The sequence below is a fragment of the Spinacia oleracea genome, chromosome 3, assembly GCF_020520425.1.
Source record: "Spinacia oleracea cultivar Varoflay chromosome 3, BTI_SOV_V1, whole genome shotgun sequence".
Lineage (NCBI taxonomy): Eukaryota > Viridiplantae > Streptophyta > Magnoliopsida > Caryophyllales > Amaranthaceae > Spinacia > Spinacia oleracea.
This window is the reverse complement of record NC_079489.1, coordinates 158,722,550-158,745,959: the sequence shown is the minus strand read 5'-3', so window position 1 is coordinate 158,745,959 and position 23,410 is coordinate 158,722,550. Positions and strand designations below refer to the sequence as shown.

Sequence of the window (23,410 nt, the reverse complement as noted above, 5' to 3'; positions counted from 1 at the left end):
GTACATGAGCCACTGGATGTTTAACAACAATCCCAATCGACATGCAATAATCGTTAAAAGTTTGGGATGTAAATTCCCCAGCATTGTCGAGTCTTATTTTCTTTATTGTGTGGTCTGGGAATGGATTTCGTAATTTGGTGATCTGGGCAAGTAGAATTGCAAATGCAACATTTCTACTTGACAAGAGACTCACATGTGACCATCATATCGTGTTGAAGCATCGATCAATACCATAAAATATCTGAATGGTCCACTTGCAGGATTAATTGGCCCGCAGATGTCTCCCTGAATTCTTTCTAAAAATGATGGAGATTCAGTGGCAATTTTGTTTTTGGATGGCCTTATAATCAGTTTGCCAAGCGAGCATGCAGATCATGTCAATTCATTTGATCGGGGTATTTTAACATTCCTTATTGAATGCCCGATTGAATTTGCTACAATCTTGTGCATCATTCCTGTTCCAGGATGACCGAAACGGTCATGCTATAATGTAAGCAAATTCTTGTTATCTAACTTCTTGTTAGATATCATATTTATTTCAATTGGCCGTATATCCATACGATATAGCCCTGAAGAGTATGCTGGCAATTTCTCATAAATATGTTTCTTGCCACATTTTTCTGCCGTGAGGCATAAATATTCTTTTTGATCCACTGTCATTGTTTCTAGATGATATCCATTTTGACGCACATCTTTGAAACTTAAGAGATTTCTTCGAGATTTACTCGAATATAAAGCGTCATTAATAGTCAATTTTGTTCCATTTGTGAGCACAATGCAAGCTTTTCCGGATCCTTCTATTAGCTTTGCTGTCCCGGAAATTGTATTGACATTTGCTTGGTACATTGTTAGTTTTGAAAAATACTTCCTATCTTTTAAGATAGTATGTGTTGCTGCACTGTCCAGAAGACATTGGTACTTTGAATCAACTTCAGGTAGATTCATATCTTCATAAATAAATATGCAATTAGTTTAGAGAAACGATTATAATAAAATACTTTATTCATGAAAATTAGAAATTCATAACAAGGTAATCGAAAAATATATAAAAAAAAACGATACATGACATAGTTTAGATGGAGTATTTATATGTTACTATTATCCCCAAATATCAGATCATTAACACTGTCAGGGTTATCATTGAAGAAATCAGATACATCAAAGCTTGGCCCTGAGGGATTTTCCTCATCTACATAATTTGCCTCAGCAACTTTTCCTTTGCCTTTTATGGAGGCTTGGTACAGATCTACCAAATGTTTTGCAGTACGGCATGTTTTCCCCCAATGGCCAGTCATGCCACATCTAAAACATGTGTCTTTCTCTTTTGAGGGGGTGTGCTTTTGATTTCCTTGTTGATGCCCTTTGTGATTATTATTTCTAGGGCCCAGATAACCCCTGCCACGACCACGACCACGGCCATGGTGGTTTCCGCGTCCTCTACCGCGGTGGTTAAATCTTCCACGTCCACCTCTATGGGCAACATTTGCCTCATGTGGGTTTGAGCTTTCAACGGCATTCGCTTCATTGAATGCCATAGACCCAGTTGGTCTAAGATTATGGTTCTTTAACAGAAGATCATTATTCTGTTCAGCAACCAACAATAGAGAAATCAGCTCAGAATATCTCTTAAAGCCCCTCTCTCGGTATTGCTGTTGCAATAGAAAATTATTCGCATGAAAGGTGGAGAGGGTTTTCTGAAGGAAATAATGCCCTTGGTCCAAGTATGCATTCTATGATAAGTCTAATAAATGCGGTTCAGTATTAATTAACAAGTTAATAATTCAGTGAGATCAAGTGAGCTGAATGCCTAGCTAGAGGCCGCTTCAGTTCAAGTGGAATTAATGATATTAATCCACAGCTTACTCTTGACTGAACCCGTAGGGTCACACAAATAGTACGTAAACGGATCAAGTATTTAATGGCATTAAATACTCTATCTATGGATATTCGGAATCGACGGATCTTGGTTTCAGTGGGAGCTGAGATCGTCACAGGCAAGAAATGAATACTCCGAAAACGATGATATTACCGGAAACGGAAATATGGATCGTATCGGAAATATAAATATTATCCAAGTCGTAGATGTTGCCGGAAACGGAAACATGGTACGTATCGGAAAATATTATCGGAAATGGAAATATTACCAGAATCGGAAATATTGCCGGAAACGGAAATATTGTCAGAATCGGAAATATTATCGGAATCGGAAAATAATTCCGGAAACGGAAATATTAAATATTTGTTCGAAACGGAAATTAATTCCGGAATCGGAAATATTAAATATTGTTCGTATCGGAAATGAATTCCGGAATCAGAAATTTAATCGGAAGCGTATCGTACGAATAAGCATCGGACGAGGCCTGCCGGACGAGTGCCCAGCACGAAGCCAGGCCGTCGCCCAGCAAGCCAAGCGCGCCACACAAACAGCCAGGCCAGGCCCAGCGCAAGGCCAGGCCCAGCAGGCCGTGGCAGCGCGCGCAGCGCGCGCGGGTGCTTGTGTGGGCTTGTGGCTCGCGCAGGCCTCGCTGCGTGGGCTGCTGCTCGCACGCACGCATGGGCGGCCCATCGAGGCTGCCGTGTGTGTGTGTGCGTAAGTGTTTGTGTTCGTGCACGTTTCCTAAAACGTGCAGAGTTCGGTTAATGATTAAATTCCTAATTCTATTTGATAAATTAATTAAATTAGAGTTCTTGTTGGATTCTAGGTTTAATTAATTTGTATCTGAATAGGATTCCAATTCCCTTTCCATAACCCTATAAATATGTGGCCTGGGTTCACAATTTATAACGAGTTTTAAAAGTATTCAAAGTGAGTTTTTGAGAGAAAAATTCAGCCACACATCTTGCTCAAAAGTGCCGAAAATTCTAGTACCTTAAGGGCGATTCTAGTTGGTCAATCTTAAGGCGGATCCGGACGTGCTGTGGACTATCTACGGAGGGACGAAACTTGGAGTCCTAAAGACTTGTTCTTGCTCGGTTCGGGCGCAGCTAGGGAGGGCACGCAACAAAGAGTATGCATCTAAATTATGCTATATGATTATGTGTAAATAATATGTATTCCTGGGTTAATGGTTGTTTCCGCATGATTTATGTAATATCATATGTATCATAACCTAACAGTGGTATCACGAGCCCCTTATTATTTTCATAATCTAAATTGCATGAACATGGTTAAATATTACAAATTTGCAAGAATTAAAAGGGGTGATTAATTTTCGTAATTGTTAATTAATTGCAAATTGCGTTTATTTAATTATACGTACGCAGTTTTTCGGCAGTTTCTTCGTTACTCATCCAAATCGAGTGATTTTTGTGTCAATTCCGCATGTAAAAGGCATTCTAAAATTTTGACAAAAATAGTTTTTTTCTGCCGAACCCAGAATTCTCAAATTCGAAGCTTAACTATGACTTTTCGAAGGTTTTAGTTTTTCGAATGCAAAATTTCGTAAATTTAAGATGTTAAATTAAATATTTGCGATTCTTGTTGATAAATCTTGAATTTTTGATTGACCTACTGCATATGTTTAACAAGTTTGAATGCCTATTCTTGTTAATTATGCAATCTAATTTGTAATTATGATTAATTTGTTGAAAATTAGAATAATTTAGAATTAATTTGATTTTCATAATTAATTGTAATTTAATTAGAAACCTATGATTAAAAACCACCATAAAAATTGTAAATTTATGATAAATTTTAAATTTTTATGACCTAGACTTGAATCCATAACAATCGGAAATCAATTGGATAATAAATTTTCGATTTTTTCGCCCTAAAATTATGAAATTAATAATATTTGTTAATTTGTCATTAATTTTATAAATTTTAAATTTTTTATGCGATTCGTTCCTATAACTTGCACGCACAAAGCAATGGACGATTCGTGTTACCCTTAAGGGGTGTTGTATAATGCGGGCATGCGACGACGAGCAAGGGAGCTCGTCGCCCGTGCGGCACGAATGCAATGAGCAAGGGCGTAGTGCACGAGCACAAGGCAGCAGCCCTGCCTTGTGTCGTGGGCCACGAGCAATGGACGAATGGGCATGGGCGAAGGGCGAGCCAAGGCAGTTGCGTGTGGGCAGCAAGCGAGCTGCGCCACAACGCGTACTGCCTCGCGCAAGAGCGCGCAGCCTCGCGCGCAGCGAGCGCAAGCTCGCGTGCCACGAGCGCTGCGCCCTGCGTTGCTCGCGCGCACAGCGAGCGATGGCTCGCGCGCACAGCGAGCGATGTCGCGCGCGCAGCGAGCGATGTCGCGCGCCCAGCGAGAGATGTCGCGCGCCCAGCGAGCGATGTCGCGCGCCCAGCGAGCGAGGGGTCGCGTGCGACGAGCGCTGGCGCGCGCGCAGCAAGCACCACAGCGTGCGATGGCTTGCGATGGAGATGCAACAGCTATGTGACGAGCGCATGGGCTGCGCGCACATGGCCAGCGATGGCTGTGTGCGAGCGGCCCATGGGCGTGCAATGCGTAGGGTGTTTGCGTTACGATTAGATCGTTTTGAATGTTTAATTTGAAAATTTTAGTTCACGTAATTTTAATTAAATTTAAAATTAATAATTTAAATTATTTTCTTGGATTTTAATTTTGAATATTGTAATTATAATAAATTTTATTTATTCTAATTATTTTACTAAAATTAAAATCATGAATTAATTTAAACACGACTGAAATTAAATTAAACTTTTGGATTCAATTATAAATTCATATGAGCTTTAAATTTTAATTAAATTTGTATGTTTCCGGTTAGACTAGAAATACATTTTTATGTTTAAAATTAGTAAAGCATATGAATTTATTGGTTTAAGTGAGAGCGCTTTTTAGTCATAAACTCTTGATTAGGTCTACAAATCCTTAAGGTTAAAACAACTTGATTAGAATTAATAAGGACTGAATAATTGATAGATTATTGGTGCCCTTGATTAATTGCTGCAAATGTTTACGTGATGCATAATGTGTTTTACTAACCAGCTATGTGGGCCATTCATGATAATGAATGGGTGAATGGTATATATTGTATATGTACTGTTTTGCAGGTTATGAAGTGACTAGTATGGCCCAAATAGGATAGAAAATATGGTCTGCGTACCATTAATTTGAATGTAATTGGTCTAAAGTACCAAAGTTATTTTTCAATTCAAATATGGTCTGCGAACCATCAAATAGTTGTAATTAGTTATAGCTTATCCTATTTGAAGAAAATGGTGCCTCCCACGGAGATTTTCAAGACGGACTTTGAAGTCAAAGCTTCAAGATGAAGTCGGGCCATACTAGATCACATTTATCTTATGCATGTTTTAAGTTATTTATTGCTTTTAAATATGTCTTAAAATGCATGAGATCAAAAGCTTGATTATGTTGCATGATTAAGGATTTTAGTTCACTTAAAATCTAACCAACATAGTAAGAGCCTTAAGTTCCAAACTTAAAAATTGAGTTAAAAGGTGCCATGCCAAAATATACACTTGCTTGGATATCCTTTACATCAATCTAGTAATAGTTTTCGCTCAGCGAGGTGTTACTTATTGGTCCTAAAGGGGCAAGGTACACAAATAATTGTGAGTACATGTTAGTTTTGGTGAAACTCAACGATATAAGTAAGGAGTCCTTTTATGTCGTGGCAAAATTGATAGGTTTACCTAATAAGTTCTTAGACGCACCTATCAACCAAGAGTAGTTTCTAGACTATTAGCAAAAGGTTTTTGCTTACCTAAGATGTTTTAGAATTGAGTCGACAAACTGTGCTTAATTCTTCAATGATTTTAGGATCTTGGAATCATTTTATTCACACCTGCCGGAACAATAAAATCGAATAAAATGCTAATAACTTGTTTGAATTGCATGGTTGCTTTAATTTCAAGTTATTATTCATGATAAATGTTTAGACTTTGCATGCTTCAATGTATATTTTAATTATTGTTTATAATTAAATATCTTGCACTGCAATAAATCCTTTTAGAAAGGTAACAGTAAATTTCCTCGATTGGTAGTGAATCGAAGAACGATTCACGGAAATGAGAGAAAGTAGCAATTTAAAATGTACGTTTCTTTTAGCGACCTTTTATGGTTGTTTTCGAATATCAAAATCGAATGGCAAACCAATTGGTGCTTGTGAATTCAAAATACAATGTAGTTTTGAGATCATAAAGCATTGAGTTTAATACGCTCAGCTTTACCAATGGTTAACAACCTAATATCTTTGTCCATTTAATTCTCGAATGAGTCTAGTCCCTAGACATTCGAATAGATCGATGCTTAGAGAACTTTAGAAGCTTATGGTAAGATCATCTAGTTGAAACAAAATATTCAACATAAATTAAAATGGTAAAGAACCTTGTTGGTGACATTGGACATGTCTAACAAAGTATAAAAGTCAACACTAAAGAATTCAATTCTTAAGACTATAAGAAAGGGTACAAGAAATAGGAAAACAAAGGAACAAATGAAAGGAATTTACGATTCCGTTTCTACCTATAAGTTTATGTTTAAAGAGAAGTGACCTAGCAATCAAACTTCCTTGGTATCATATACCGCTTGAGGTTCTTACTTCGGTAATAACTCAAACAATGGAAGCTAGGCTACACTAATGACCTACAAGTGGGAAATGAAGCATGGCAATGCTACATTAGTTGTAGGGTCATCTAGTTTGTTTTAAGTCCTTTCAAAGGCTGGAACTAAATGGCTATTTTGTTCCATAATCAGCATACCTAAATTTCTGCTTCAAACACAGAAAGACTCACATTCAGAAGAACAAAAACAATGCTTGTTTGTTTGTTTATTTGAATGAAATGGTCAATTACAGGTTGAGTCAATATGCTTGATTAAAAACAACTCTTTAAAGAACTTTACTAGGTTCAAATCAAACCATTGGCATTGTTGCTTAGACCATATCAACAAGTTAACATTCATAAGCTCTATTTTGATGGACTTTTTGAAAGTTGGTTGATTTCTAGATCAACTTAAGACAAGCTAGTCTTACTTGTTGAAAGTAACAAAAGATATGAACTATTGTTAGAACGCCTAGACGATAGAGTTCAAAGCTAAAGAAAGATTTTATGACTTTATGGTTTTGAGTGAATATAGGTTTATTGACTCAAATGTGATATAAGTTGAATCTGTTTGGGTAGTTCCAAGATTCAGAAGTATAAAATCCACTTGGCAAGAAATCATAAAGATCTAGGTTAGATCATGTTGATGATTACTTGAGACCAAATTTGATCATCAATTATTGTGTGTTGTAATTTCACAATCTAGGTCCATAAGATATGGCATATCTACGTTGGAATAATCGAAGTCAATTAGTACTTGATTCGATCAATGATGAATCATAAAGACTTTTCCTATAATTTCTAAAACAAAATTCTCAACTACCACCAAACTAAACCAAATTCGTCAAAGCTATTGAAAAGTAGTTTTAGAATAACTTTTCATAAAATATATCTAGAGAGTTGCAAAACTCAGTGGGAGCTTAGTGTTTGTCATTCGACAAACTAAGGCCCAAGTATAGAAATATGTTTCATTGTGATTTATTCAAATGAGACACAAGGGTATTGTTTCTACCACGAATTTTTGAGAACATAATGTTTGTTTGCTCGAAATAATGTCCTTTTGGAGATTCGTTTCCAAAATGACAAGTGGGAGAAAATAGACCTCGAAAGTCTTCGAGGCGAACAAACAACAAACATAAACGGACATTCCGGAGGCTTTTCGAAGTGCTTCAGAAAATCCGAACTTATTCTTTAAGGACTTTAGAAGTGGCTTTAAAGAATAGACATCTCTTAGAAGACTTTACAAGTGCTTCAAGAGAACAGAATATTCAAAGGACTTTCAAGTGGCTGTTGATATTCTATTTGTTTGATGTTCTATACCCAAAGTAGGCATAGAGTTCAAGTCACTGGAACTATGATATTCTTCTATTGGATAGTGAAGAAACATGGAGTTCAGGTCACTAAAGCTATGCGATTCTTCTATTACATAGTGAAGAAACCTACAACTTACAGTCAAACTATTATCATGTAGATTAATGAGTTTGTGACCTGTAAGAAAGCTATGACGAAACCCAGATTCCCTAAAATGGTTAGAGGCCATATATAGACTCAAATGTTTTAAATGGTCAGAGGCCATAAAACATACTCAATGTTTTGATGACAAAATTGAAATTTTGTTGATTTGCAAGAATAGTTTCACACCTATTGGTTGCAAGTTTGTTTTAAGGATAAAAACCATCAAACATGAAATTGTGTTCACACACAAAGCTAGATTAATTGCTAAAGGTTACAAGCAAATTCACGATGTGGGTTGTGTTGAAACCTCATGCAAAATCGTAATGCTTAAGTCTATAATTCAAGCAATGATTGCATATTGGTACATATGGCAATTGGATGACAAAACATCTTCCTCAGTCAAATGTTGGAAGAAACTATGTACATGGTATGTCATAGGATTTATGGATCCAAATAAATGCTTGAAAAGGAAAGCTAGCTTATAAAATCTAAGTACAGATTTAAGCAAGCAATTGGAAATTGGAATTGTATTTTAGTGAAGCTAATAAGTATTTTAGTTTCATAAAATATACATGATTCTTATAGATATATAAGAAGTTTAGTGGGAGTACGTAAAACTTAATTGGTCCTATGTGTATCACACACATATCTCTCTATTGTGAAATAACATTCAAATGCTAATTACTTAGATTTGAAATTATTCATCAATGATGGACCATGGCGAAACTTAGTACATACTGGGTATTAAGATCTATTTACAAAAATCTTATGATATTGTTTTGGATTAAGTAATGGCATTTACTAAATCAAACACGAAAGACTCCATTGGAGATATTCGACCCATATGAATAAATCTAAGTAAAGAATGTTTGAACTATGTATAAGCATTTACTAAGTTAACATCAAAGAATCTAATGAGATTCTTCACCTATATTTTATGTCAAAGAATTTAGCTGGATTCAGTATCTACTGAAATTGAATAAGCTAAAGTTACATGAATAGAATTCAATTGAGAATTATTCTGCAAAAGAATTTATCATGTATGATATAATATGAGGATCGCCAAAAACGTATCGTATGACTTTAGGCATGACGAACATATACCAATCTCTATTGATCTAAGTGAAGATCAACTAGATTGAGATCAAGAATACTTATGGTACTTGAAAAGGTACATAGGAATAGTTCTTGATTCAAGGAAATAAAGATATACTAAAAATTGATGCTACACGCATAAACACTAGCAAAGGATCAAGCAAGACCCTTTGGAGTTAACCATTGATAAGGACGAGCTATAGAGCATCGTGTTTTGAAATGGCAACATGGATTGGAAACCATGAGTTGTTGCGTGGGAAATTAGAATAATAATTTCTATGTTCTAAGATATAGTTGGAGAGTCTTCCACATATCTATGAACTGCTTGGATAGGTAAATCCAAACAAAGCATCACTAGCAACCTATACAGTTGAAGTAAAAGTAATTATTGCCTAAGAAGCAATAAAACAGGGTTGTTTAAAGTTCTTCACTGAACTTGGGTAGATCACCTATCTGCTGGCTTGATGGTTTTTCATTGAAAAATGCGTAGAACCACTCTTGAAGCAAGAAAAACGTCTGCTAACTTGATGGTTCTTCATTGCAAAATGAGTAAAACCACCATCGAAGTAAGAAAGACTAGATCACATAATAAACAAACTCGAAAAGATCTTATCATCATATCTCGAAGAACATTCGATGAAAAGGATATTAAGATTGGCAAAGCATGATAACTAAACCTATGCAACAAGTGAGAAGCAACACTCATGTTGTAGCACTGGAAATCAAGCATAGCTTTGAATTCCATGAAATGTTTTAAAGATGGGTTCGAGGCCCATGGTTGTAAAACAATGGGGTTAAACATTTATCATATATGAAATGTATTTTCATATTCCATTTAATCTTGGTTTAGTATTAAATGATGAGTCCCTTCAAATTTGACAATATATTCAAGATAGACTGTCAGGACCAGTCCTGTGACTAAGAAATGTCTATCAAGTGAACTTGAATGTCAAAGTTGAAAATGGTCCCTAGTCGGAGTTTTCTATAAAATTGGACGCATAGAAAACGTTAGACGATTAGAATGCAAGATGACTAGTAGTTCTGTTTCTTGAACTATGTGGACATGGCAATGTCATAATCATTTGCATAGATACTTACTTTGGGAAGACTAGTATCGGACAAGACCTATGAAACTTTACTGTAAGAGATGAAAGTCTGTCATAAGTAAATTTCATTAAATTATTAGACACTAAATCCTCAATACCTGAGTGATTTGAGATTACTTGTTTGAGAACTGGTTGCTTTGACGTTGACCAACCGTCGCACCGTAAAAGGAGGCTATAAAGGCAACGCTCAGGTAATCACCTATCAAACGAAGTCTAATCTCAAGATCGCAAGATTGGGATTGTCCTCCCATAAATCGGGATGAGATGCTTAAAAGTTGTACAAGGCCACTCGGAGAGCTAGAAACTGTGAAATGCATGGCCGTGCTCGGATGAATCATAGGCTATGATTATCTGTTTATTTGATCAGTTGAACTCTGAAACCGAGGAACGCCTCTGGACATAATAAGGATGACAACTCTTACCTTATGTTCAAGAGCAAGCATCGAGCGACAAAGGAATTAGGAAATGCACACTTGTCCCTAAGGACAAGTGGGAGACTGAAGGAAATAATGCCCTTGGTCCAAGTATGCATTCTATGTTAAGTCTAATAAATGCGGTTCAGTATTAATTAACAAGTTAATAATTCAGTGAGATCAAGTGAGCTGAATGCCTAGCTAGAGGCCGCTTCAGTTCAAGTGGAATTAATGATATTAATCCACAGCTTACTCTTGACTGAACCCGTAGGGTCACACAAATAGTACGTAAACGGATCAAGTATTTAATGGCATTAAATACTCCATCTATGAATATTCGGAACCGACGGATCTTGGTTTCAGTGGGAGCTAAGATCGTCACAGGCAAGAAATGAATACTCCGGAAACGATGATATTGCCGGAAACGGAAATATGGATCGTATCGGAAATATGAATATTATCCAAGTCGTAGATGTTGCCGGAAACGGAAACATGGTACGTATCGGAAAATATTATTGGAAATGGAAATATTACCAGAATCGGAAATATTGCCGGAAACGGAAATATTGTCAGAATCGGAAATATTACCGGAATCGGAAAATAATTCCGGAAACGGAAATATTAAATATTTGTTCGAAACGGAAATTAATTCCGGAATCGGAAATATTAAATATTGTTCGTATCGGAAATAAATTCCGGAACTGGAAATTTAATCGGAAGCGTATCGTACGAATTAGCATCGGACGAGGCCTGCCGGACGAAGGCCCAGCACGAAGCCGGGCCATCGCCCAGCAAGCACGCGCGCCACAAGCCCAGCCAAGGCAGCGCCCAGGCCTACCGCAAGGCAGGCCCAGCGCGCGCCAAGGCCACGGATGCGTGGGCCGCGCTGCGTGGGCTGCTGCTCGCACGCGCATGGGCAGCTCTTGTGGCTGCCGTGTGTGTGTGAGTTTGTGCTCATGCGTGATTCCTGAATCTGCAAGAGTCAGTGTATGATTAAATGTCTATTCCTAATTGGATAAATTAATTAAATAGAATTCATGTAGGATTCTAATTCCAATTAATTCGCATCCTACTAGGATTACGATTCCTTTTTCATAACTCTATAAATAAAGGCCTAGGGGTCATAATTTATATACAAGTTTTTAAGTATTCAAAAGTGAGTTTTTTGAGAGAAAATCAAACACACATCTTGCTCAAAAGTGCCGAAATTTTCTAGTACCTTAAGGGCGATTCTAGTTGGTCAATCTTAAGGCGGATCCGGACGTGCTGTGGACTATCTACGGAGGGACGACACTTGGAGTCCTAAAAGACTTGTTCTTGTTCGGTTCGGGCGCAGCTAGGGAGGGCACGCAACAAAGAGTATGCATCTAATTATGCTATATGATTATGTGTAAATAATATGTTTCCTGGGTTAATGGTTGTTTCCGCATGATCTATATAAGTGTCATATGTATCATAACCTAACAGTGGTATCACGAGCCCCTTATTATTTTCATAATCTAAATTGCATGAACATGGTTAAATATTACAAATTTGCAAGAATTAAAAGGGGTGATTAATTTTCGTAATTGTTAATTAATTGCAAATTGCGTTTATTTAATTATATGTACGCAGTTTTTCGGCAGTTTCTTCGTTACTCATCCGAATTGAGTGATTTTTGTGTCAATTCCGCATGTAAAAGGCATTCTAAAATTTTGACAAAAATAGTATTTTTCTGCCGAACCCAGAATTCTCAAATTCGAAGCCTAACTATGACTTTTCGAAGGTTTTAGTTTTTCGAATGCAAAATTTCGTAAATTTAAGATGTTAAATTAAATATTTGCGATTCTTGTTGATAAATCTTGAATTTTTGATTGACCTACTGCATATGTTTAACAAGTTTGAATGCCTAGTCTTGTTAATTATGCAATCTAATTTGTAATTATGATTAATTTGTTGAAAATTAGAATAATTTAGAATTAATTTGATTTTCATAATTAATTGTAATTTAATTAGAAACCTATGATTAAAAACCACCATAAAAATTGTAAATTTACGATAAATTTTAAATTTTTATGACCTAGACTTGAATCCATAACAATCGGAAATCAATTGGATAATAAATTTTCGATTTTTCGCCCTAAAATTATGAAATTAATAATATTTATTAATTTGTCATTAATTTTAAATATAAATTTTAAATTTTATGCGATTCGTTCAAATAACTTGCACGCACGAAGCAATGGACGCTTCGTGTTACCCTTAAGGGGTGTTGTATAATGCGGGCATGCGACGACGAGCAAGGGAGCTCATCGCCCGTGCGGCACGAATGCAATGAGCAAGGGCGTAGTGCACGAGCGCAAGGCAGCAGCCCTGCCTTGTGTCGTGTGCCACGAGCAATGAACGTATGGGCATGGGCGAGGGGCGAGCCAAGGCAGTCGCGTGTGGGCAGCAAGCGAGCTGCGCCACAACGCGCGCTGCCTCGCACAAGTGCGCGCAGCCTCGCGCGCAGCGAGCGCAAGCTCGCGTGCCACGAGCGCTGCGCACAACATCACTCGCGCGCACAGCGCGCGACGTCGCCCGCCCAGCGAGCGATGTCGCGCACCAGCGAGCGATGGCTCGCGCGCGCGCAGCGAGCGATCTCGCGCGCCAGCGAGCGATGGCTCGCGCGCACCAGCGAGCGATCTCGCGCGCCAGCGAGCGATGGCTCGCGCGCACCAGCGAGCGATCTCGCGCGCCAGCGAGCGAGCCAGCGCGCCCAGCGAGCGATCTCGCGCGCGCACTGCGAGCGATAGCTCGCGTGCGATGGGGCGCTGTGCGGAGGCTTGCGATAGGACAGCAGCAGCTATGCGACGAGCGCATGAGCTGCGCGCACATGGCCAGCAATGGCTGTGTGCGTACGGCCCATGGGCGTGCAACGCGTAGGGTGTTTGCGTTTCGATTAGATCGTTTTGAATGTTTAATTTGAAAATTTCAGTTCACGTAATTTTAATTAATTTTAAAATTAATAATTTGAATTAATTTCTTGGATTTTAATTTTGAATATTATAATTATAATAAATGGAATTTATTCTAATTATTTTACTAAAATTAAAATCATGAATTAATTTAAATGCGACTGAAATTAAATTAAATTTTTGGATTCAATTATAAATTTATATGAGCTTTAAATTTTAATTAAATTTGTATGTTTCCGGTTAGACTAGAAATACAATTTTATGTTTAAAATTAGTAAAGCATATGAATTTATTGGTTTGAGTGGGAGCGCTTTTTTAGTCATAAACTCTTGATTAGGTCTACAAATCCTTAAGGTTAAAACAACTCGATTAGAATTAATAAGGACTGAATAATTGGTAGATTATTGGTGACCTTGATTAATTGCTGCAAATGTTTACGTGATGCATAATGTGTTTTACTAACCAGCTATGTGGGCCATTCATGATAATGAATGGGTGAATGGTATATATTGTATATGTACTGTTTTGCAGGTTATGAAGTGACTAGTATGGCCCAAATAGGATAGAAAATATGGTCTGCGTACCATTAATTTGAATGTAATTGGTCTAAAGCACCAAAGTTATTTTTCAATTCAAATATGGTCTGCGTACCATCAAATAGTTGTAATTAGTTATAGCTTATCCTATTTGAAGAAAATGGTGCCTCCCACGGAGATTTTCAAGACGGACTTTGAAGTCAAAGCTTCAAGATGAAGTCGGGCCATACTAGATCACAAATATCTTATGCATGTTTTAAGTTATTTATTGCTTTAAATATGTCTTAAAATGCATGAGATCAAAAGCTTGATTATGTTGCATGATTAAGGATTTTAGTTCACTTAAAATCTAACCAACATAGTAAGAGCCTTAAGTTCCAAACTTAAAAATTGAGTTAAAAGGTGCCATGCCAAAATATACACTTGCTTGGATATCCTTTACATCAATCTAGTAATAGTTTTCGCTCAGCGAGGTGTTACTTATTGGTCCTAAAGGGGCAAGGTACACAAATAATTGTGAGTACATGTTAGTTTTGGTGAAACTCAACGATATAAGTAAGGAGTCCTTTTATGTCGTGGCAAATTCGATAGGTTTACCTAATAAGTTCTTAGACGTACCTATCAACCAAGAATAGTTTCTAGACTATTAGCAAAAGGCTTTTGCTTACCTAAGATGTTCTAGGATTAAGTCGACAAACTGTGCTTAGTTCTTCAATGATTTTAGGATCTTGGAATCATTTTATTCACACCTGCCGGAACACATAACTTGAATAAAATGCTTAATAAACATTGAATTATGCATGTATGCTAGAATTTAAGTTTATTAAGAGAAACTGTGAATGGTTATTTATTTGTTTATTCTTTTCAATTGTAGTTTTAATATGGCAAACAACAATCAAAACATCATCATGGGTTCTGAGCTTATGGTCAAGCTGAACCTGACAAATTTTCTTGAATGGGAAGCTAAGCTAGTTGAAATAGTCAAACTCAATGGACTTGAGTATGTACTGTCACATCCCATGCCAAGCTACTATGCCAGAGACATGACCCCTGAGAGATTTTACGCCTGGGATGCGGATCTCAAAAAGGTTATGAGTCTCATGCTGAACAATATCCCTGATGATTGGGCTAGAAGGTTTGTAGCCTATGAACCTTTTACGCTCATCAAGAATCTGAGGGATATCTGTCGTGGAAGTACGGAGGACAGGGACCTGAACGTCCATGAGTTGATTGAATCAATGTCTGGTCTAAAGGTTAGTTCTCCCAACAGGTGTTATAGGATGGAGGTCCAAGAAACACATGTTCAGCTCCTTCGCACTAAACAGAGGGTAGGCGTCCCACTGAGGTTCCATGTGGATCTTATGTGTTCATATTTTGATCGCCTAAGTCTACTAGGAACACCAATAAGCGAAAGGATGGCAGTCTCTGTCTTGCTCAATTCACTACACAGTGGGTTTGGTCGCTTCAAGCAACTATACCTAAGTGAACCAAGAGAAGAAACAGTTGCAGAATTTATTCACCTTGTCAGAAAGGCTGAAATAGTACTGGACTGTGAAGCCAAAGATTTACTCAAGGCTAGAAAGAGACCATTCAAGAAAGGTGGAAAGTCCAAGGGCAATGCTAAATCAAAGCAGGACAAGTCCACATCAAGCTGTCTTTATTGTGATGGAATAGGCCATTACAAAAGAGAATGTCCAAAGCTAAAGGAAGATCAGAAGAACGGAACAGTCGTTCCATCTTCAGGTATTTTCGTTATAGACTGTATACTTGCTAATTCAACTTCTTGGGTATTAGATACAGGTTGTGGCTCACACTTATGTTCCAATCCACAGGGACTAAGAAGAAGTAGAAAGTTAAGCAAGGGTGAAGTCGACCTACGAGTGGGAAATGGAGCACGGATTGCTGCATTAGCTGTAGGAACTTACTATTTGTCGTTGCCCTCCGGGCTAGTTTTGGAACTGGAAGAATGTTTCCATGTTCCAAGTCTTACTAAAAACATCATTTCAGTTTCTTGCTTAGATGCTAAGGGATTTTCCTTTATAATAAAAGACAATAGTTGTTCGATTTATTTTAAAGAGATGTTTTATGGATCTGCTAGATTAGTCAATGGACTTTATTTATTAGATCACGACAAACAAGTATATAACATAAATACCAAAAAGGCCAAAAGGATGATTCAGATCTCACCTATCTGTGGCATTGTCGATTAGGCCATATAAACTTGAAACGCTTAGAAAGACTTCAAAGGGAAGGAATTCTAGAACCATTTGACTTAGAGGATTATGGTAAATGCGAATCATGTTTACTTGGCAAAATGACAAAGCAACCTTTCTCTAAAGTTGGAGAAAGAGCAAATGAACTATTGGGTTTAATCCATACAGATGTATGTGGACCAATGAGTACAAATGCTAGAGGTGGTTTCAGCTACTTTATCACTTTCACTGATGACTTCAGTAGGTATGGTTATGTCTACCTAATGAAGCATAAGTCTGAATCCTTTGACAAATTCAAGGAATTTCAGAGTGAAGTAGAGAATCAATTAGGCAAGAAGATTAAGGCACTGCGGTCTGATAGAGGCGGTGAATATCTGAGCTATGAATTTGATGACCATCTGAAAGAATGTGGAATTCTATCAGAATTGACTCCTCCTGGAACACCACAATGGAACGGTGTGTCAGAACGGAGGAACAGAACCTTGCTAGACATGGTCAGGTCAATAATGGGTCAGGCCGAACTTCCATTAGAATTTTGGGGACATGCACTAAATACAGCTGCACTCACTATAAATAGAGCTCCGTCTAAAGCTGTCGAAAAGACTCCATACGAATTATGGTTTGGAAAACCTCCAAATGTGTCTTTTCATAAGATTTGGGGATGTGAAGTATACGTCAAACGATTAATTTCAGACAAACTTCATCCAAAATCTGACAAATGTATCCTTGTGGGCTATCCAAAGGAAACAAAGGGGTATTACTTCTACAATACATCTGAGAACAAAGTGTTTGTTGCTCGAGATGGTGTCTTTTTGGAGAAAGATCACATTTCCAAAATGACAAGTGGGAGAAAAGTAGACCTCGAAGAAATTCGAGTCGAACAACAAACTCTAGAGAATGCTCAAGATGACATTCAGGATGAAACTCAGAGATCTTTAGAAGAATCTGGTGAGAATCATGGTCAATCTAGAAATGTTACCCCGCGTAGATCGCAAAGATATAGATCTCAACCGGAAAGGTACTTAGGTATTTTGACGAACGAGAGCTATGACGTTCTATTACTTGAAAGTGATGAACCTGCGACTTACAAGCAAGCTATGACGAGCCCTAGCTCCAAGCAATGGCAAGAAGCCATGCAATCTGAATTAGACTCCATGTCTGAAAACCAAGTATGGGATTTGGTCGATTTGCCAGATGGCTACCAAGCCATTGGAAGCAAATGGGTTTTCAAACTGAAAAAGGACAAGGATGGGAAACTTGAAGTTTTCAAAGCTAGATTGGTTGCAAAAGGTTACAGGCAAGTCCACGGTGTGGATTACGATGAGACCTTTTCACCAGTTGCAATGCTAAAGTCTATTCGAATAATGTTAGCAATCGCTGCATATTACGATTACGAAATATGGCAGATGGATGTCAAAACTGCTTTCTTAAACGGCGTTTTAACAGAAACTGTGTTTATGACACAGCCTGAAGGTTTTGAGGATCCAAAGAATGCTAAAAAGGTATGCAAGCTAAAGAAATCAATCTACGGATTGAAGCAGGCATCCAGGAGCTGGAATATACGTTTTGATGAAGCAGTCAGTGACTTTGGTTTCATCAAGAACGCAGACGAATCTTGTGTATACAAGAAGGTCAGTGGGAGCAAAATTGCTTTCCTAGTATTATATGTCGACGACATATTGCTTATCGGAAATGACATTCCTATGTTAAACTCTGTCAAGATTTGGCTTGGGAAATGTTTTTCGATGAAGGATCTAGGAGAAGCACAGTACATATTGGGCATCAAGATTTACAGAGATAGATCTAAAAGGATGATTGGACTTAGTCAAAGCACTTATATCAATAAGGTGCTTGATAGGTTCAAGATGGCGGACTCCAAGCGAGGCTACCTACCCATGTCTCATGGAATGACTCTAAGCAAGACTCAGTGCCCAAAAAAACACTTGATGAGCGTAGACGAATGAATGGGATTCCATATGCATCATTGATTGGTTCAATAATGTATGCTATGATATGTACACGCCCGGATGTTGCGTACGCACTCAGTGCTACGAGCAGATACCAGTCAGACCCAGGAGAGGCGCATTGGACTGCTGCCAAGAACATTCTGAAGTACCTGAAAAGGCACAAAGATGACTTCCTGGTCTATGGTGGAGATGATGAATTAATTGTTAAAGGCTATACGGACGCAAGTTTCCAAACCGACAAAGATGATTTCAGATCACAGTCTGGGTTTGTCTTCTGCCTCAACGGAGGAGCAGTAAGCTGGAAAAGTGCTAAGCAAAGCACCATTGCGGATTCTACAACTGAAGCGGAGTACATTGCTGCACATGAAGCAGCAAAGGAAGCTATATGGCTAAGGAAGTTCATAGGAGAACTTGGTGTAGTCCCCTCCATTAAAGGACCAATAGCCCTGTATTGTGATAATAACGGAGCTATTGCACAGGCAAAAGAGCCTAGACACCACCAGAGAGTCAAGCATGTACTTCGTAGATTTCACCTTCTACGAGAGTTCGTTGAAAGAAAAGAAGTCGAGATAAGCAAAATTGGAACTGATGACAACATATCAGATCCATTAACTAAACCTCTGCCGCAAGCGAAGCACAACTCGCACACTGCAGCTATGGGAATCAAGCATATTGGAGAATGGCTTTGATGTCTCTGTTTAATGTTTTAAAGTTTTAGAGTTTAAATCTTTGTAAAACATTATTGGTTAATCATTCACAATAAATGAAAGAAATTCATTTTTCCATTTAATTTGTGGTTTATTAAATGATGAGTCCCTTCAACTTGACGATATATTCAAGATAGACTGTCAGGACCAGTCCTGTGACTAAGAAATGTCTATCAAGTGAACTTGAATGTCAAAGGTTGAAAATGGTCCCTAATTGGAGTTTTCTATAAAATTGGACGCATAGAAAACGCTAGACGATTAGAGTGCAAGATGACTAGTAGTTCTGTTTCTTGAACTATGTGGACATGGCAATGTCATAATCATTTGCATAGATACTTACTTTGGGAAGACTAGTATCGGACAAGACCTATGAAACTTTACTGTAAGAGATGAAAATCTGTCATAAGTAAATTTCATTAAATTATTAGACACTAAATCCTCAATACCTGAGTGATTTGAGATTACTTGTTTGAGAACTGGTTGCTTTGACGTTGACCAACCGTCGCACCGTAAAAGGAGGCTATAAAGGCAACGCTCAGGTAATCACCTATCAAACGAAGTCTAATCTCAAGATCGCAAGATTGGGATTGTCCTCCCATAAATCGGGATGAGATGCTTAAAAGTTGTACAAGGCCACTCGGAGAGCTAGAAACTGTGAAATGCATGGCCGTGCTCGGATGAATCATAGGCTATGATTATCTGTTTATTTGATCAGTTGAACTCTGAAACCGAGGAACACCTCTGGACATAATAAGGATGACAACTCTTACCTTATGTTCAAGAGCAAGCATCGAGCGACAAAGGAATTAGGAAATGCACACTTGTCCCTAAGGACAAGTGGGAGACTGAAGGAAATAATGCCCTTGGTCCAAGTATGCATTCTATGTTAAGTCTAATAAATGCGGTTCAGTATTAATTAACAAGTTAATAATTCAGTGAGATCAAGTGAGCTGAATGCCTAGCTAGAGGCCGCTTCAGTTCAAGTGGAATTAATGATATTAATCCACAGCTTACTCTTGACTGAACCCGTAGGGTCACACAAATAGTACGTAAACGGATCAAGTATTTAATGGCATTAAATACTCCATCTATGAATATTCGGAACCGACGGATCTTGGTTTCAGTGGGAGCTAAGATCGTCACAGGCAAGAAATGAATACTCCGGAAACGATGATATTGCCGGAAACGGAAATATGGATCGTATCGGAAATATGAATATTATCCAAGTCGTAGATGTTACCGGAAACGGAAACATGGTACGTATCGGAAAATATTGTTGGAAATGGAAATATTACCAGAATCGGAAATATTGCCGGAAACGGAAATATTGTCAGAATCGGAAATATTGCCGGAATCGGAAAATAATTCCGGAAACGGAAATATTAAATATTTGTTCGAAACGGAAATTAATTCCGGAATCGGAAATATTAAATATTGTTCGTATCGGAAATAGATTCCGGAAATGGAAATTTAATCGGAAGCGTATCGTACGAATTAGCATCGGACGAGGCCTGCCGGACGAAGGCCCAGCACGAAGCCAGGCCGTCGCCCAGCAAGCACGCACGCCACAAGCCCAGCGCGCGCCAAGGCCACGGATGCGTGGGCCTTGCTGCGTGGGCTGCAGCTCGCACGCATGGGCAGTCCTTGTGGCTGCCGTGTGTGTGTGAGTTTGTGCTCATGCGTGATTCCTGAATCTGCAAGAGTCAGTGTATGATTAAATGTCTATTCCTAATTGGATAAATTAATTAAATAGAATTCATGTAGGATTCTAATTCCAATTAATTCGCATCCTACTAGGATTACGATTCCTTTTTCATAACTCTATAAATAAAGGCCTAGGGGTCATAATTTATATACAAGTTTTTAAGTATTCAAAAGTGAGTTTTTTGAGAGAAAATCAAACACACATCTTGCTCAAAAGTGCCGAAATTTTCTAGTACCTTAAGGGCGATTCTAGTTGGTCAATCTTAAGGCGGATCCGGACGTGCTGTGGACTATCTACGGAGGGACGACACTTGGAGTCCTAAAAGACTTGTTCTTGTTCGGTTCGGGCGCAGCTAGGGAGGGCACGCAACAAAGAGTATGCATCTAATTATGCTATATGATTATGTGTAAATAATATGTTTCCTGGGTTAATGGTTGTTTCCGCATGATCTATATAAGTGTCATATGTATCATAACCTAACACGTAGATCTGCTAAGAGACTCTTTAGTTTTGCGAGTTCTTCAAATCCGTAGATCTGCTAAGAGACTCTTTAGTTTTGCGAGTTCTTCAAATCCGTAGATCTGCTAAGAGACTCTTTAGTTTTGCGAGTTCTTCAAATCCGTAGATCTGCTAAGAGACTCTTTAGTTTCCAGACTCTTCAAATCCGTCGATCTGCTCAGAGGTTTGGATTGTTCTTCCGATCTCTTGTGGTTCGGAAACCTGGGCAAGAGATCGCTAGTCTGCCTCTTAGTTATGCCTTCGGCGATCCGTGGATCTGAGCCGGAGTTTTATAACTTGATTCGAGCGACTGTTTGTTGCGAACAAATTTTATTAGGGTACCGCGAATCCGAGGATTCTGGACGATTCCCTGAAGTGTATGATTTGGTCATTTCTTGCATTTTATCAAGGAATGGGCAAAGTCAATCCTGTTTTTAGTCTCGGATTGATCAGATCCGAGGCTGCATGTATATATAAAGGGACAATAAATATAGAGATAAGTTTAATGAAACTCATGGTGCCCATGGCTTTCCTCTTCTCATTAAACAACTTACTTGGTTTACAGACAGAGATCATACAAAATATTTCTTGAGAACATCGGTATTCCAATGGTTCTTCAAAATTGTTCCATCTAACTGTTTCAGCATAAACGTGCCTGGCCTTTTTTCGGAATGGATGATGTATGGTCCTTCCCAAGTGGCTGAGAGTTTGCCATGGATCCGTCCTTTCTGAACCGAGGCGGCGTTTCTGAGTACTAGATCACCGACTTTTAGGGGTCTGGCGTTGACTCTTCGGTTGTAATGCTTGTTGACCCTCTGCAAATAGGCTGCGTTGAGTGTCCTTGCATCGTTCCGAGCTTCGTCCAGTAGATCGAGAGCTTCGGATAGAAGTTGGTTGTTGCTTTCTCCTTGGAGCCCATCATACCTGTTGTATGCCTGGATCCTCAGGCTTTCTGTTCCGATCTCCACAGGGATTACAGCTTCGGATCCGTATACAAGGTGGAACGGTGTTTTCCCGGTAGCCTCTTTCTCAGTGGTCCGAAGGGACCATAGCGTTCCGGGTAGCTCTTCTAACCATTTGTTTTTGTCGTCCTCGACTCTTTTCTTGAGTGCATTGAGGATGAGTTTGTTAGCAGCTTCGGCTTGCCCGTTGCTTTGTGGGTGACAGACTGCTGAGTACGCTAGGTGTATGCCGAACTGTTTGCACCACTTTTGCAACGGGGTGTTGTCGAACTGTTTCCCGTGGTCGAAGACCATCAGTCTTGGTATGCCGAACCTTGTGATGATGTTCTGCCATATGAACTTGCGGACCTGAGGTTCGGTGATGGAGGAGACAGCTTCGGCTTCGATCCATTTGCTAAAATAGTCGACTCCTACAATCAACCACTTCTTCTGGTTCGTCGCTGAGGGGAAGGGACCAATGATGTCTAACCCCCACTGTGCGAATGGTAAGGGATACAGTGTTGATTGTAGGGTTTGAGCTGGTTGATGGATGGCTGGTGCGAACTTTTGGCATTTCTCGCATTTCCTTGCCATCTGCTTTGCCTCGGAAACCATAGTGGGCCACCAGTACCCGGCCCGAAGGGCTTTATGTGCCAATGTCCGGCCTCCGATGTGGTTTCCGCATATCCCGAGGTGGATTTCCCTTAGGATGTAGTCAGCGTCTGTTGGACCCACACATTTTAGCAGCGGAGCAGAGAATGATTTCCTCATGAGCTCTCCTTCGGCGCTGATGATGAACCACTTGTTGAATCTTTTCAGTTTTCTTGCCTGCAGCTTATCCTCGGGAAGTTCTCCCCTTTCTTTGTATGCAACTACTGCGTCCATCCAGCTGGGTTCGGTACGTAAGCTGCATACTGTGGTGGGTGGCAAGTCAATGCTTCTCTCTTGGTGAACCTCCACGTGGACCGACCTGTTTAGGTCGATGAGTGTTGAGCTTGCGAGTTTTGACAGTGCGTCTGCTTGCGTGTTTTGTCCTCGGGGGATGAGAATGACTTCAAAGGATCTTAACTTTGACGTTAAGGATTTAATTTTTGCTAAGTAAGCTGTCATGCTGGGCCATTTGGCCTCATACCCCCCTCGGATCTGGTTGGCTACAAGCTGGGAATCAGTTTTGAGGCAAACATGCTCGGCCTCCAGGGATAAACAAAGCTCTATCCCTGCGATTGCGGCCTCATATTCGGCCTCGTTGTTAGTTGCTTTGAAGCCGAACTTCAATGCATACTCTATGCTTTTCCCC

General features: G+C 39.0%; 1 protein-coding gene across 1 annotated transcript in view; it reads right to left on the bottom strand.

The window, feature by feature from the left end:
* Positions 1 to 1,085: 1,085 nt before the first annotated feature.
* Positions 1,086 to 23,410, bottom strand: part of LOC110797823 (uncharacterized) — a 29,001-nt gene continuing 6,676 nt past the window's right edge. The window contains exon 2 of the mRNA XM_056839868.1: positions 1,086 to 1,583. Coding sequence (XP_056695846.1) covers positions 1,086 to 1,583 — 498 coding nt within the window. The remainder of the gene's footprint in view (positions 1,584 to 23,410) is intronic.